Raw genomic sequence first — 15,779 nt, 5'->3', positions numbered from 1 at the left:
AAAAGAAATAGTGTGTTTATTATACTTTCTAAATGGACAATAATGCTTAACTGCTTTAGAGACAGAAACACCTTTCTGTAACAGTAATTATGATGCTTTGGTAACTGATTGCCCTTAGCTAGATCCCAAGATTCATAAAATCAGCAGTCTTGAAATCGGAGGGAGGCAATGATCATTCACCATCATCTATCAGATTTCCTTTATTCTGATCATGAGGCAACTGAGCCTCAGAGAAGCTAAAAGACTTGTTAATGGCCATGCATCGAATAGATGTATAGCTAGAAAGCAAATCCAGATCTCCTCACTCTCAGTTAAGAACTTTTTCATTTCACCAAGCATTATCTATTATCCCTAAAGCAGTATTTCTCAATCTTTTATCATTATTGTTCTCTCAAAAAAGTTAAAATTTATTTTTATTTATTTAAAAAAATTTTTTTAACTTAAGATTTTTTAATATTTTATTTTTGAGAGAGAGAGAGCGCGCGAATGAGCAGGAGAGGGGCAAAGAGAGAGGGAGACACGGAACTTGAAGCAGGCTCCAGGCTCTGCACTGTCAGCATAGAACCTGACATTGGGCTCAGACCCACAAACTATGAGATCACGACCTGAGCCAAAGTCAGATGCTTAACTGACTGAGCCATCCAGGTGCCCCAAAAGTAAATTTAATAAGAGAAAGTAATTATTAAGAAATAAAATATTGTTGGGTGGTTGAACTTTGTAGGGCCAAAAATCCATTGTACTATCCACTTAGATAGTACAGGTTTTGCTCCCTGAGAACCAATTTGTACTGGGTTAGGGTGATACTGTTACCATTGATAATGCATGCTCAAGAATGAACTGCCCTCATACAGTATATTTCAATTATCATTTGTTGAACGAATTAGTGAATGGAGAGCAAAAGTTCTAATAATATTGCAAATTCTTTGATTGGAATCATAAAACACCTGTGAATTCTGATGTAATGAAACAGTACCAGCTAGGAATCAAACAACACTGAATACTAATTTATGGCTCCACTGCTGACTAGTCAGGTGATCTTAGACAAGTTTCTTATCTTAGGGAAATGTGCTTTTAAGCAGCACATAAGAATATGCTTCTAAGGGTTCCCTCCAGCAGTGTGAAAACTGCTGACCTAAATAGCACCAAAGCTGTCTTTCAGTTATGACATTCTGTGCGTCTGTGTTTTTTTGGTTTGAATTCTTAAAGATCTTATATGCTAAACAAAGATAACTACAATGAGAACCATGCCAACTTCTGATTGTGTGTGTCATCAACCATGACATGTATGACCCTGAATTAAACTCAACAATTCAATGTTTAACTTTTTCCTCTTCCCTAAATTTTTTGCAAGGAGCTCTGCTAACAAGGTACAAAACCATGTTCTAGTAACTTTTATTTTGCTAGACTACTCAGCAGAAGTGGTTTTACAGAGCAGTGAAATACTAAAGTCAAGCTGAAGAGTCGCTTTTGATGGGGAACAGTAGACACTATGGACAGCTGGGGCCTGGATAACTTGAAAGTATACCCACCTGTTAGTAATGAAACAGCTGCTGTATGAGACAAGTCTCATTCAGCATTAATATGATTATGCTGATTATACGTGCATTAAAGAACTGGAGAAGATTAAGTGCTCTTCAAAGATTACCTAGAAGCTATTTTTAATGATTAGAAGCACTATGTCCTACAGCTTCATTGGGCTGTAAAGTCATCAGAGGTCCTGAGGCAAGTGCTCTAAGCATGATCACACTGTGAATCTAAGCCTTCAATATGAAAAATATCAGACTCTAAGAAATCTGCATAATACTTATAATCTAGAAGAATTTATGAAGTCATACAAATAAGATGTTACATCAATAACTGGGCCCTAAAAAAATACCAAGGCAGGCAACCAAGCTGAGGTTATTAATTCAGGACCCAGAGGCAGTCCTATTCTTTGTCAGCCCATGGATGATGGACTTCAGGAAGTCTGTGAGCCCTCTGGAATCAAATGGAAAATTGTATCTGCCTACATGCACTTTTTGCAGAAGGTCAAAAATATTTTGGGCCAAGGAAAGTTAACCACTCATAGCTTTGGCAGGTATCTTCCAAAGTTAAGATATGTATTTAAATTCACAGAGCTGAAGCTATATGAAGAATCATTTACATTAAGAGCTATTGTTTTTTAAAAAGACTAGACTAGACCCCTGTGTATACAGTTTTTTGCAGATCACTATCTACTTTGCTACCTGCAGGCATGCCATGGGAATCTCCATAAGTCTGTGGCTCAGGACACTTAAAATTTCTGTCTCTTAAGATCATATCTGGTAATTCAGGACTTGTGCTACTTCTGATCACAAGATCATAAGGACTGAGGAAGACTTAAGTAGAACTCTGTTTTTAGGAAGGATTGCCCTTAAGCCATTTCAAACACTGAAATGAATATCTGAAGAGATGAAAAAGACAACTATAAAGTAGGAAGTTAATCACCTGTCAGTATCTCCATATACAACCCTGGCACCCCATTTCTTGGTATCATTCACCAGTTTAATAGCTCGTTCCAAGGTCTCTCTGGCTTTGTGAACAATACTATCACCAACCTGTTGGTACAAACACATTGGAAGTAATTTCTTAACACAGCTTAGTATATATCAGTAGACTTTAACATATAATACTTAATTTTCACTACTATTTCTAAATACGAAACAAGGAGAAAAGAACGTAAAAAAGAAAAATCATTAGTGTCATAGTTCTTTCTACAAGTACTCATGAAGAAAATGAGGTGAAGAATATAAAGAAAGGAATCAATCGATATATAGACTCACCTGTGAGTGTATCAGTAAGTACAATGGATTATACTTTATACAAGGTATACAGTTACATCTGATTCCTGGAAGAATAAGTCTGGTTTATTCAAGGACTTTCATATATGTTTTTTTTTTTTCCCAAAAAATGTTTATTTTTGAGGAGAGAGAAAGAGCACACAAACTAGTGAGGGAAGGGCAGAGAGAGAGGGAGGCAGGGGAACCAGGTAGGCTCTGCACTGTCAGCACAGAGCCAGACACAGGGCTCGAACTCACAACCCGTGAGATCATGACCTGAGCTGAGGTCAGACACCTCATCAACTGAACCACCCAGGTGCCCCTCATATATGCTTTTATAACCAATTCAGAAGGAAATTAACACTGTGTATGTGCATGAGTATGTGTGTGTATATCTTTCAAAATTCTTCTATTGGAGTATTAGGATAATTTCTTTTAATATCATTAAAGTTAATGGTGAACTTCAATCCTAGTCATTGGCTATACATAATTTTTAGATAATACAGAATATAATGAAAAATGTATAATTCTATGATGGAAAATATAAGTGTTCAATTTAAATCAAGTACACAGATATGTCTAACAAGAATACTTCTTTTTTTTTTTTTTTTTGAGTAATGTCTCCATCCAACATGGGACTTGAACTCGTGACCTCCAGATCAAGAGTTGCATGCTCTACCAACTGAGCCAACAAGGCTCTCCTAACAAGGACAGTTTCATTGGTGATTAGTGAGTTTAAACAAAGATCATGGCATAATGACAAAACAAAAAGATGACAGATCTTGACAAATACAACAAGCTAATTATATTTTATAGTTAAGTAAATTAAGGAGACCAGCATAGGACTATTGCTTGCTTTATATATATATTAAGTGATCTCTACATCCAACGTGGGGCTCGAACTCACAACCCCAAGATCAAGGGTCACATCCTCTACAGACTGAGCCAGCCAGGTGCCTCCATTTACTAAACTCATTAAAACTAAGGGCTGGGGAAAACTGCCATTTGGCATAAATGGAGCATTCCTTTTAAAATTTTAAAGTAAGAATTATGCACTTTTTCTTTGTATTAAGAAGCCAACAACAGTTATAATGATCTTTCTCTTTTTACTGTAAAATTTGAATCACCTGAACTAAATGGAGGACTGGGTAAGTGTTTAAAAGGCTCTTTATAGTTGCTTTACAAAGGAAATGTTAAATGAACAAAGGAATAGATTTAAACTGGTAGCAGAAACTTATTGGGTTTAAATTAAGAACCATGAATTCTATGGAGACCTTTAGTATATCAGAAAACCTTGAGAATGTAAACTATATATATCCTGACACATTAAAAAAAGTCATGTTATCTAATTGAAACTCATGTTTGAATAAAATGGTCAATTTGTCATCTGTTGCCACTTTCAAAACAAGATAAACTTTAAAAATATGTGATGGCAAATAGCTGGAAGGGTGAACCATCTAGTGTCAGAATCAAATACGCTTTTAAGCTACACACATATGAATAAATACACATACTGACCCTAAATGTCTGCCTCCTGCTACCTACTCTGGCCCATTTAAGTTACACCTGGAAGAACAGAACTCTTGTTCTTAAAGAGAACTCTTGCAGCTGTCCTGAAGACCTTGCATTGTGAAGGATTTAGTGGTGGGAGATGGAAGAAGGAAGGAGTGATAATTAAATTAAAAGTGATTCTGCTACTTTGTGCCATGGTTCCTAATTTGAACATTACTCCACTATAGGGCTACGAGATTAGATTTAAAAAGAGGAAAGGAACTGGTTTTACAGTTTAGGCAATGGTTGGGATCCTGAAAAGTCATAATAAGAAAAATATTTAAGTACAAAATTTCTAAAAATAAGTAGAGTGTTAGTAAGAATGAAGAATAAAGGGAACTCTCGTGCACCACTGGTGGGAGTGCAAATTGGTGCAGCTAACATGGAAAACAATATGGAAGTTCGTCAAAAAATTAAAAATAGAAATACCATTATGATCCAGCAATTCCACTACTGGGTATATATCTGAAGGAAATGAAAACACTAACTGTAAAAGATATATGCACCACTATGTTCACTGCAGCATTATTTACAATAGCTAAGACATGGAAGCAACCAAAGTGGCCACTGACAGATGAATGCACAAAGAAAATCATCTGGAATGACACAGGTTTGAATTGTATGGGTCCACTTATATGTGGATTTTTTCAATAAATACAGTATAGTATTGTAAATGTGTTTTCTCTTATGATTTTAGTAACATTTTCTTTTCTCTAACTTAATTGTAAGAATACAGCATATAATATAGACAACATACAAAATATGTGTTAATTGTTCATGTTATCAGTAAGGCTACTAATCAGTAGTAGACTATTTATAGTTAAGTTTTGGGGAGTCAAAAGTTATATGTGGATTTTCAACTCTGTGGGGAGGGTCAGTGCCCCTAATTCCTGCATTCTCCAAGTCTGTGGCTTGTCTTTTCACCCTTGACTGTCTTTTGCAGAGCTGAAAATTATTTTAATGAGGTCCAGCTTATCAATTCTTTCTTTCTTTTATAAATCATGCTTCTAGTGTTGCCAAGTAAAAAGCCATTACCAAATTCAAGGTCATCTAGATTTTTTCCTATGTTATCTTCTAGGAGTTTTATAGTTTTGTGTTTTATAGTTAGGTCTGTGATCCGATTTGAGTTAATTTTTGTGAAGGGTGTAAGGTCTGTGTCTAGATTCACTTATTTTGCTTGTGGATATCCAGTTATCTCAGCACCATTTATTGAAAAGACTATCTTCTGCTTTTCTCCATTGTGTTGCCTTTGCTCCTCTGTTAAAGATCAATTAACTATATTTACGTGGGTCTATTTCTGTAACCTCTATTCTGTTTCACTAATACATTTGTCTATTCTTTGGCCAATACTACACTACCTTGATTACCGTAGCTTTACAGTAAGGCTTAAAGTCAGGTACTGTCAGTTCTCTGAGTTTACTCTTCAAAATTGTATTGTTTTTCTAGGTCTTTTACCTTTCACATAAACTTTAAGATCAGTGTGTTAATATCCACAAAGTAACTTGCTGGGATTTTGACTAGGATTGCATTCAATCTATACATCAATTTGGGATGAACTGACTTTTTTTTAAAATTTTTAATGTTTATTATTTATTACTGAGAGAGAGAGAGAGAGAGAGAGAGAGCGCGAGAGAGAGAGCGAGCGCACAAGCAGGGGAGGGTTAGAGAGAGGGAGACAGAATCTGAAGCAGGCTCCAGGCTGTCAGTACAGAGCCCAATGCTGGGCTGGAACTCATGAACCGCAAGATCATGACCTGAGCCGAAGTTGGATGCTTCACCGACTGAGCCACCCAGGTGCCCTGGGATGAACTGTCATCTTGACAATACTGAGTCGTCTTATCTATCAACATGGAATATCTTTCCATTTATTTAGCTTTTTCATTTCTTTCACCAGCTGTACAGTTTTCCTCATACAGATCTTATACATACTTTGTTAGATTTATAACAAATATTTCATTTTGTGGGGTGCTAAATAGTGATACAGTTTTAATTTCAAATTTCATTTGTTCATTGCTGGTATATAGGAAAGCAACTGACTTCTGTGTATTAATCCTGCATCCTGCAACCCTGCTATAACTGCTTATTAGTTCTAGGAGATTTTCTGCTAATTCTTTTGGATTTTCTATATAGAGGATTGTGTCATATGTAACAAAGACAGTTTTATTTCTTTCTTCCCAATCTGTGTATTTTTTATGCCCTTTACTTGTCTTACTGCATTAGCTAGAACTTCCAGTTCTTCTATGATGTTGAAAAGCAGTGGTGAGAGGGGTCATCCTTGCCTTGTACCTGATCTTAGTAGGGAAGCTTCAAGTTTTTCATAGCTAAGTATGGTATTAGCTGTAGGTTTTTTTGTAGATATTCTTTATGAAGTTGAGAAAGTTCCCCTCTTCCTAGTTTACAGAGGGCTTTTTATGATGAATGGATACTGGATTCTGTCAAATGCTCTTTCTGCATCTATTGTTAAGATCATGTGGCTTTTCCCTGCATGTGATGTGATGGATCTCACTAATTGATTTTCAAAGGTTAAACCAGCCTTGCATGCCTGGGATAAATCCCACTTGGTTGTGGTGTGTAATTGTTTTTATATATTGTTGGATTTGAATTGCTAATATTTGTTGAAAATTTTTGCATCTATGTTCATGAGAGATATTGGTGTGTAGTTTCTTGTAATGTCTTTTCCTGGTTTCAGTATTATGATTATGCTGGCCTCACAGAATGACTTAGAAAGTATTTCCTCTGCTTGTATTTTCTGAAAGAGATTGTAGAGAATTGGTATAATTTTTTCCATAAATGTTTGGTAGAATTTACTTACCAGGGAACCCATCTGGGCCTGGTGCCTTCTATTTTGGAGGTTATTAATTACTGATTCAATTTCTTTAATAGATAAAGCCTATCCAGGCTATTTCTTCCTGTGTGAGTTTTGGCAGATTATGTCCTTTAAATAATTGGTTCATTTCATCTAGGGTATCAAATATGTGTACATAGTATTCTTTTATTATCTTCTTAATGTCCTATGGGGCCTGAAGTGATGTCTCCTCTTTTATTTCTAATATTAGTAATTTGTGTCTTCTTTCTTTTTTTTCCTTAGGCTGGCTAAAGGCTTATTGATTTTATTATTCTTTAAAAAAACCTAGCTTTTGGGTTCTTTGATTTTTCTCAATTTGTTTTTAATTCCACTGATTTCTGATATAATTTTTATTATTACTTTTTTTCAGTTCACTTTGAATTTATTTTCTAGTTTCCTAAGGTGGAAGCTTAGAGGATTCGTTTTAGATCTTTCTCTTTTTTTTTTCTAATAATGGATTCAATATTATAAAAATTTCACTCTATGCCTGCTTTTGCTGATTTCCACCAATTGTGATAATTGTGTTTTCATTTAGTTCAAAATATTTTAAAATTTCTTTTAGAATGTCTCTAGGCATTTGGGGATTTTCCAGCTGTCTTTCTGTTATTGATATCTAGCCTATCAACTGCAACATGATTTGAGAGCAGACATTATACGATTCATATTCTTTCAAATTTGTTAAGGTGTGTTTTATGACCCAGAATGAGATCCGTCTTGGTGCATGTTCCATGCAAGCTTGAGAAGAATGCATTTTCCGGTGTTGAATGAAGTAGTCTATATATAAATGCCCACTATATTCATTTGGTTGTCTTGCTGAGTTCAACTACATTCTTACTGATTTTGCTTATTTTTTCCTGTTTGTTGCCCTTGTTTTTTGTTCCTATTTTTCTTTTCTTCTCTTTTTCTTCCTCTTGTGGTTCTATTTGATAGGATTCCATTTTTCTCTTTTCTTACACATCAATCACATTTCTTTTTATTTTTTGTAAAAGTGGTTGCCTTCAATTTTGCTATAATACATTTACTTTCAATATACCACTGTGAAATACCACTATACCACTTCACAGCAGGGCAAGTACTTCATAATGATGAAATAATTCTAATTACTTCCAGCCTTTATGTCATTTCTGTCACTCATTTTACTTATACATAAGCATATGCATATATATACCTAATCCAATTCATTGTTGCTATTATCATTTTGAACAAATTGTTATCTGTTAGATCAATTAAAAATAAGAAAAACAGGGGTGCCTCAGCCGGCTGAATGTCCAACTCTTTTTTTTGGTTGAGGTCATGATCTTAGTTTGTGAGATCAAGGCCCATGTCGGGCTCTGCACTGACAGTGTGGAGCCTGTTTGGGATTCTCCCTTTCCTTCTCTCTCTGCCCCTACCCTTCTCTCTCTCAAATAAGCTTAAAAAAAAAAAAAAGAAAAAGGGAATGAGAAATGAAAGTATTTATTTTACTTTACCTTCACTTATTCCTTCTCTGAGGATCTTTTGTTCTTTATGTAGATCTGAGTTTCTGACCTATATTATTTTCCTTCTTTCTAAAGAGCTTCTTACAACATTTCTTGCAAGGCAGTTCTGCTGCCACAAATTCCCTCAATTTTTGTTTGTCTGAGAAAGTCTTCATTTCTCCTTTGCTTCTGAACAGTAATTTTTCAGGGTACAGAATTCCAGGTTGGAGTACTTTTTCCTCTCAACACTTTAAATATTTCACTCCATTCTCTTCTTGCTTGCATGGTTTCAGGGAAGAAGCTGGATGTAATTCTTATCTTTGTTTCTGCATAGGTAAGTTATCCCTGACCCCCATCTTCTTTCAGGATCTAACATTTTTTTACTGATTTTCTGTAGTCTGAAAATGATATCCCTAGGTTTATTTTTTTGCACTGTTTGGTTTCCTTTGAACTTCCTGGATCTGTGGTTTGGTGTCTGACACTAATTTGGGGGACACTGTCAGTCACTATTGTTTGCAATATTTTTCTGTTCCTTCCTTTCTTTCTTCTCCTTCTGGAATCCCTACTACATGTATGTTATAACTTCTGTAGTTGTCCCAGTTTTAGAATATTCTGTTCTTTTTTTTTTTTTTTTTAGTCTGTTTTCTCATTGCTTCTCAGTTTTAGCAGTTTGGGTTGAGATTTCTTCAAATTCAGAGATTCTTTTTTCAGCCATGTCTAGTCTGCTAATAAGCCCATCAAAGGCATTCTTCATTTCAGTTCAAGTGTTTTTCATCCTTAGCATTTCTTTTTTGTTCTTTCTTAGAATCTGCATCTCTCTGCTTACATTGCCCATCTGTTCTTGCATGCTGTGTACTTTATCCATTAGAGCTCTTTGCACCTTAATCATAGTTGTTTTAAATTTGCAGTCTAATAATTCCAACATCTCTGCCACATCTAAGTTTGGTTCTGATGCTTGCTCTGTCTCTTCAAACTGTGTCTTTTACTTTAGAGATGTCTTGTAATTTTTTTTTTTTTTTTTTGACAGCTAGACATGAAGTATCAAGTAAAAAGGAATTGCTAGAAATAGGCCTTTAGTAATACGGTGGTAATCTGTGCGGGGGGAGGGGAAGTCTTCTATAGTTCTAGGAGTAAGACTTAGTCTTTCAGTGAAACTGTACCTCTGGACTATGTACTTTACATGTGCTTCTCAGTCTTTTTCCCCACCTTTGGTGGGACAGGATGGCTAGAAGAGGCTGGAGTATTTCCCTTCCTCCACGTGGAAGGCCAGAGCACTCGGAGCTGGGTATTTCCCTTCTCTCAGGTCAGTTAGGCTCTGACAGAACGCTAGCAGGTTAGGCTCCAGTTAAAGTTTCTCCTGAAGGCAGACCTTGTTAAGGACAGGATGCTCTGGTGTATTTCAAAATGGCTCCTTTCCCCTCTCCGTGTCAGAAGCACAAGGGAATTTTTCTTGTGTGAGAGAAAACTTGTGAGAACTTGGTTGAGCTCCTAGAGGTAAAAATCACAAAAGTGTGGGGGCCCTGATGACTAGGTCCCTTGGAGTCTTAGTCTCTCAGATTTGTCCACACTGAACTTCCAGCAATTCATCAGTTGATGTTTCCCTACCTCAAGCACTGGTTCCTGCAGAGGTTTCTGCTCTTGTGAGCTGTGCTTCTTTGTATTTACCTGTTGGGTCTTTTCAATTTTGGGGGTAGTACTTTGCCCTGTGACCTCACTTCTGACAGATCTCAGAATGGTTGATTTTTTAGTATGTTCAGCTTTTTACTTGTGGGGAGAGAGTGGCTCCTCTGAGTTTCTTATATGCTGGACCTGAAATTGAAAGTCCCTTGCACAAGTTTTTGAAGTTTATTCTGCCTATTGTGGGCTATGTGGGACTTTATCCTTCCACTGCTTTTCCCTTCCTGAACTACTAACATGGTATACTGCAATGTTCTAGCTTTCATCTGGCATAAAAAGAGCACCAATAAAATAATACTACTCTGTTCTTTTCTCAATCACTAGAAAGTTATTGCATTACTCTGTCACACTATATGTATTCATGTTAAATTTACACCCTAATTTAGTGAGTAGCAAGAAATTAGCCTTATTCTATGAAAAGTATCTTTCAATTGCAACTACCTCGGCAAAAGAAAGGTTTTGTTTTACATCTATTGGTAGGTACATTAGTAAACATGGAATGTTTGGTCATTCTGACATTTGGAGAAGCCAACCTAACATCAGATTTGTCAACACATTAAAAGGAATTATTCAGTACCAAGGTTGTTGTAAACACTGCTATAAATGCAGCACTAAAATCTCATGATAATAGTTTGCTACAGTATGCTCATCGAGCTATGTAGAAATAGATGTATGATAAAGAGTTCTCATAGAGAAAAGCCCAAAACTCAGAAGATTTTTTTATGTATACAAGTTCCAGTTTGAGAAAAGCTGATCTTATGTCACGGAAATGAAAATCTTTCAAGTTTTAAAATAAAACAAAATACTTTAATGAACAGATATTCATTTAATGCTGCTTTAGTATCTTGAAAAAACTACAGATTTCTATGACTTACCTCAATGCATGGCATTCTCCCAGAAAAATTTGCAGCTGTATAGCCAAATGTGACATTTGCTATAAGCTTAAGTCCTAGCTGACGTGCATCGAGCATTCGTGAAAGGGCTCTGTCCTGCTTGTAAGCCTTCATGGACTGTTTCACCATGAGTCTAGTCTTCAAAATTTCTTCAAGCATTCTTGGTAGCACACCCTTTCTTACTGAAGGCTATTGTAAAGAAAAAAGAATATTTAAAATCCCTTAATAGTTATAGATTTAGATAATTAAGAAGGAAGTACAAAGTATAACAATGGCCAACTGTCATGAACTGAAACATACTAACAATTGAGTGGCCACAGGGCCAGTGGCCATCAATACAAAATCATCACATTTTCCTTCTTTTGAAGAGCACTTTTTTCCTAAAAGGTTCCTATAATGTTTATAAATCTAATGTAGCACTATTATGTGAGTTCAGAGACCTCCAGAAAGGAGGATGTCAAGCTAGCGCATAAGAGATCATACAACAAGTTCAGAGGGAAATTTTGTCCAAAAATTTGATCCAAACCCCCACTCTTTCAGAAAGACACACGGGATTTGTATCACTCATAACAAACCTCAGTTTTTAAAGATCTCATCCTAATGACCCCACACAGTAATCTGCATGGAACTCCATTTATCTACCTTGGAAGAATGATGAGCTGGGTTGACTCTGCTGACATTCAAACCTGTAGTTCCAGGGACTCTAGGTATTTCAAATCTGATGCTTAGACCACTAAGCCATCCCCTCCGGCCTATATTTATTAGCAATCTGGAAGAGGGGATGAATAGTGAGGTGATAAAATTTGTTGATGCCAAAAAAAAAAAATCATTTGTATTAATCAAGACTAGGGAGAATTTATGAGAACTCCAGTAGGAATGAAAACCACAAAACAGTATTAACTTTGAAGATGATTCACAGACACGTGCAAGGTAATGCATGTCGGACTGAACAATTAAAACCTTAGGTATAGGATAATCACACTCCTGAATATTAAAAAATCTTAGTTTTATTAAGCTTTACATATTGGGTCAAAATGTAGATGCAAGTTTTAAAAATGCTGTTAAAGGGAGATAATATAACAAGCCGCTACATATGTGACAACGAAAACATATTCTAACCTCTAATTCATTCTGTGTACCTTATGAAGCAGTCACAATGTTTTTGTTAAGATGTAATATATGTCATGTTAAAGAGGTAATATTTTTCAAAGAGGAGTATGTCATGAGTCTCTGGTGAGAAATTTTCTCCTATCTAAATAGCTAATTTTTAGGTACTCTTTAAACACAGCATCCTCTTACTGGTAGAAAATGATGCTACTTTTGCTAAGTACACCAGAATGAATCTGAGGGCTTGTGGGGTCCATGCTACCATCAACCACCCTACTGTACCGTGATTCTAATACAGACTCACTGCTAAGGAAATAGAACAAAAAAGGAATGAAGTTGGCATAAAAGAGGCAATATACTCTTCTCCTAGAATCTCTCCTATTTGTCTTTAATTTATTCATTTATGAGGCTCTTCTTTGTCTCTTTTATGGGGAGATTAGGGCTAGAAAAAAAGAGATCCTATTACTGGTTTGGGTATCTTAAAAATGCAATCAATAAATATATTAGAGTATCATTTCTAAGGCAGTCTTACTTTAAAATACTGTAGGACAATTAGAATTTACATATTAGAGCAATTTAAATCTTTTAACATTGTTGTGATCGTCAATTAGCTAGTCTCAGATTCTAATAGAGGTCAGAAGGCACATATGCACATTTCTTTCAGTATTTTATTAAAAACTAAATTCTAACAAAAGACTTTAAATCTAAATTCATGCAAAATAAGACAACTGGTTTTTAAAAAATAATTTCTTAGAAAATTCCTATAATCTTTACTTTTTAAGATAAGATATTCAAGCAGACTTGGGCTTTTTTCTTTGTATTATATGCCAACAGCATCTAAAGCATTAGCTCTCCAAAGGTTAAGCCACAGTTGATACCTTTCACTTATAAGAGAGTATTACCTTGACAAAAGCTATTCCATTGGGGGACACTGTGATATCATGCCTAATTTGGTAAAGTAAATCTGGAGGTACTCTTAGAGAGGTACAGCCAAATTTGAACTCATCATACCTATTAAGAAAGAAAACATTAAGCAAATACTTCTCAAATCATAGAATAGCGATACTAGACAATTTTAGGAATCTGATTCCATTAGAAATTCATTTTCAAGTATCTAAGCATGAATTTATTTACTTAGCAATATCGTTAATTACCAAATAGCAGTTCTTCAAATTTTCACAAATTATTAAAAGAAACATTTCTTAAATGGCATTATCCTAAAATTTATGGGTAATCTATATTGAAATACCAGATTTCAACTCAACATATGATCACCTTACACTAAGTTCCTTAAAGAAAAATTTTAAGCCTTAAATAAAAAGATTATAAATAACTTTTCCAAATTCTGTTCTTAATAAAAAGACAGGATTACCAATATAATTTCCACAAATGCTTTCTAGAAAGGAATGAGTATATTCTAGGTTAACACTACAATGCTTGGTTTTACACATACAATAATCATTATAAAGGAAGACTATTTCTTATATGAGAAAAATACATACTCCTTTGAGTATTAAAAATGTTATTCTCATTCAGTATACAATTCAGTTGACATGAATATATAAAACCTAACATTTAACAATTTAACTTAAAAAAAATCATAGACTATTTTTAAGAAAAGTCAAGAAGAGGTGATAGCTGGAGACAGAAGATCATAATCCTTACACTGTTCCACTGAAAAGTGATTTATATCAACAAATTAAATTTAACTCTCATTTGAAGAGACCACAGGGGGCGTCTGGCTGGCTCAGTCAGTTAAGCATGATTTTTGCTCAGGTGGTGATCTCATGGTGGTGAGATTCAGCCCCGTGTCGGGCTCTGCACTAAGTGTGAAGCCTGCTTAAGAGTCTCTCTCTCTCTCCCCTCTCTCTCTCTCTCTCTCTCTCTCTCTCTGCCACTCCCCTGCTCACACTCTCTCTCTCTCAAAAAAAAAAAAAAAAAAAGAGAGAGAGAGAGCATGCATAGGTATGCACAGAGAATGAAACAAATGAGCTGCAAGACTGATCTATTCATAATCTTCTTCATATGAATTATCCATTCATGATGCTGAATTAGTCATACAGTTACCCAAATCCAGGTCAATTAGTAAGGTAACAACAAAGAATGAATTAGCTATGCTACAGCCCATTCACCTTGCTCAAAAGGAAAGTCTCAAATGCAAAGAGACACTCAAAGAAAGTCTAATTTTAGTAAGAAGTACAAGCACAACATAATTATAAATATGAAAAAAAAAACTTACTTTCCCAAGTTCTCCACATGGCCAAGGCAGGTGGAAAAGCAGTAGTTATATGCAATCACAATCGAAGGATATAGTGACTGGAAATCCAAAACGAGAACAGAATTGCTGTAGAAGCGGGATTCAGGCTCCATAATTAGGGGAACACACTGAGGGGCTCTCATTTGGGATCTTTGCTGAACACTAGGTGTCACAGGAATATAGTTCATTGGTTTAGCAATACGCAACATCATTGATTCCACACGGTACTGCAAGCAGAGAGGTGGAAGTAGGAAGAAAAGAAGAAACAGTTTAAATAAAAATATATTGGTCTCTGAATATCTGATAATTATTTAAGGGGATGTTTTGCTCTTCAGAAGAAGGCTGCTTTCTTACAATGCAGTTATATAATATAGGTTACTTAGTCAGCTTTCAGGTGCCAGAGAAGGCATTCATAAATCCTTTTCTCGTAGTCCTATAACTTTTATAAAAACTGTAAAATACATTAAATATCTTATAAGTCAATTTTGGAAAGAGACACAATTAGATTTCTTCTTATATTTAAATACATCTATTTAATAATAAACAGATACAGGAAAGACTGTATAGTTTAACAATTTCATTTGAAAAGTTGGCCAGTGGTCTTTGACAGATTTGAGAAAGTTAGAGAGTGAAAGTCAGGAGACTTGAGATGGATAAATCTCAAGTTACTCCAATTTTCCGAGAAGGAAGGAAACACAAGGATTGAACAGTAGTCAGATTAATATGGTCCCTCACAAAGCTGAATCAAGCAATTACTGACTGTTTGTAACATCCACCAATAAGCAGATAGTTTGGAGTATTAGAAAAAGAAAGCACTCACAAGAACCAGCATGGATCACAGAAATGTTCTCATGTGGTTTTAAGGTATCTTTGCCTTTTCAAATTGTTATTAAAACTTGTGGGGGGATATAAATTAAAAAAAAAAAGCTTATAAGCAATACAGTTAAATAAACAAACATGTTTATTTTATGTTTTTAATGTTTATTTTATTTTTGAGAGAGACAGAGAGAGAGAGAGAGACAGACAGACAGACACAGTGCGAGTCGGGGAGGGGCAGAGAGAGAGAGACGGAGATACAAAATCCAAAGCAGTCTCCATCCAGGCTCTGAGCTGTCAGTGCAAAGCGCAATGCGGGGCTCAAACTCACAAGCTGTGAGATCATGACCTCAGCCGAAGTCAGACAGGCGCCCCATA

The 15,779-nt window shown here is 35.5% G+C and overlaps 1 protein-coding gene across 5 annotated transcripts in view; it reads right to left on the bottom strand.

Annotated features, from left to right (window-relative positions):
* The window catches only part of REV3L (REV3 like, DNA directed polymerase zeta catalytic subunit), a 171,305-nt gene that overhangs the window by 15,679 nt on the left and 139,847 nt on the right, over positions 1-15,779 (bottom strand). For 2 of the 5 annotated variants that reach the window (XM_019443107.2, XM_053904569.1), the window contains exons 23-26: positions 14,568-14,812; positions 13,231-13,339; positions 11,204-11,410; positions 2,467-2,576 (exon numbers count right to left, since the gene is read on the bottom strand). In XM_019443107.2, the coding sequence (XP_019298652.2) occupies positions 2,467-2,576; positions 11,204-11,410; positions 13,231-13,339; positions 14,568-14,812 (671 nt within the window). Of the gene's footprint in view, positions 1-2,466; positions 2,577-11,203; positions 11,411-11,863; positions 11,991-13,230; positions 13,340-14,567; positions 14,813-15,779 lie in introns of those variants that run through there. The other 3 variants (XR_002078270.2, XM_053904570.1, XM_019443109.2) reach the window with 3 other exon arrangements.

This window comes from Panthera pardus, unplaced genomic scaffold, assembly GCF_024362965.1.
Source record: "Panthera pardus isolate Hobbes unplaced genomic scaffold, ASM2436296v1 HiC_scaffold_17, whole genome shotgun sequence".
NCBI lineage: Eukaryota > Metazoa > Chordata > Mammalia > Carnivora > Felidae > Panthera > Panthera pardus.
Note: the sequence above shows the minus strand (reverse complement) of the source record. Positions and strands in the feature narration are given on the sequence as shown.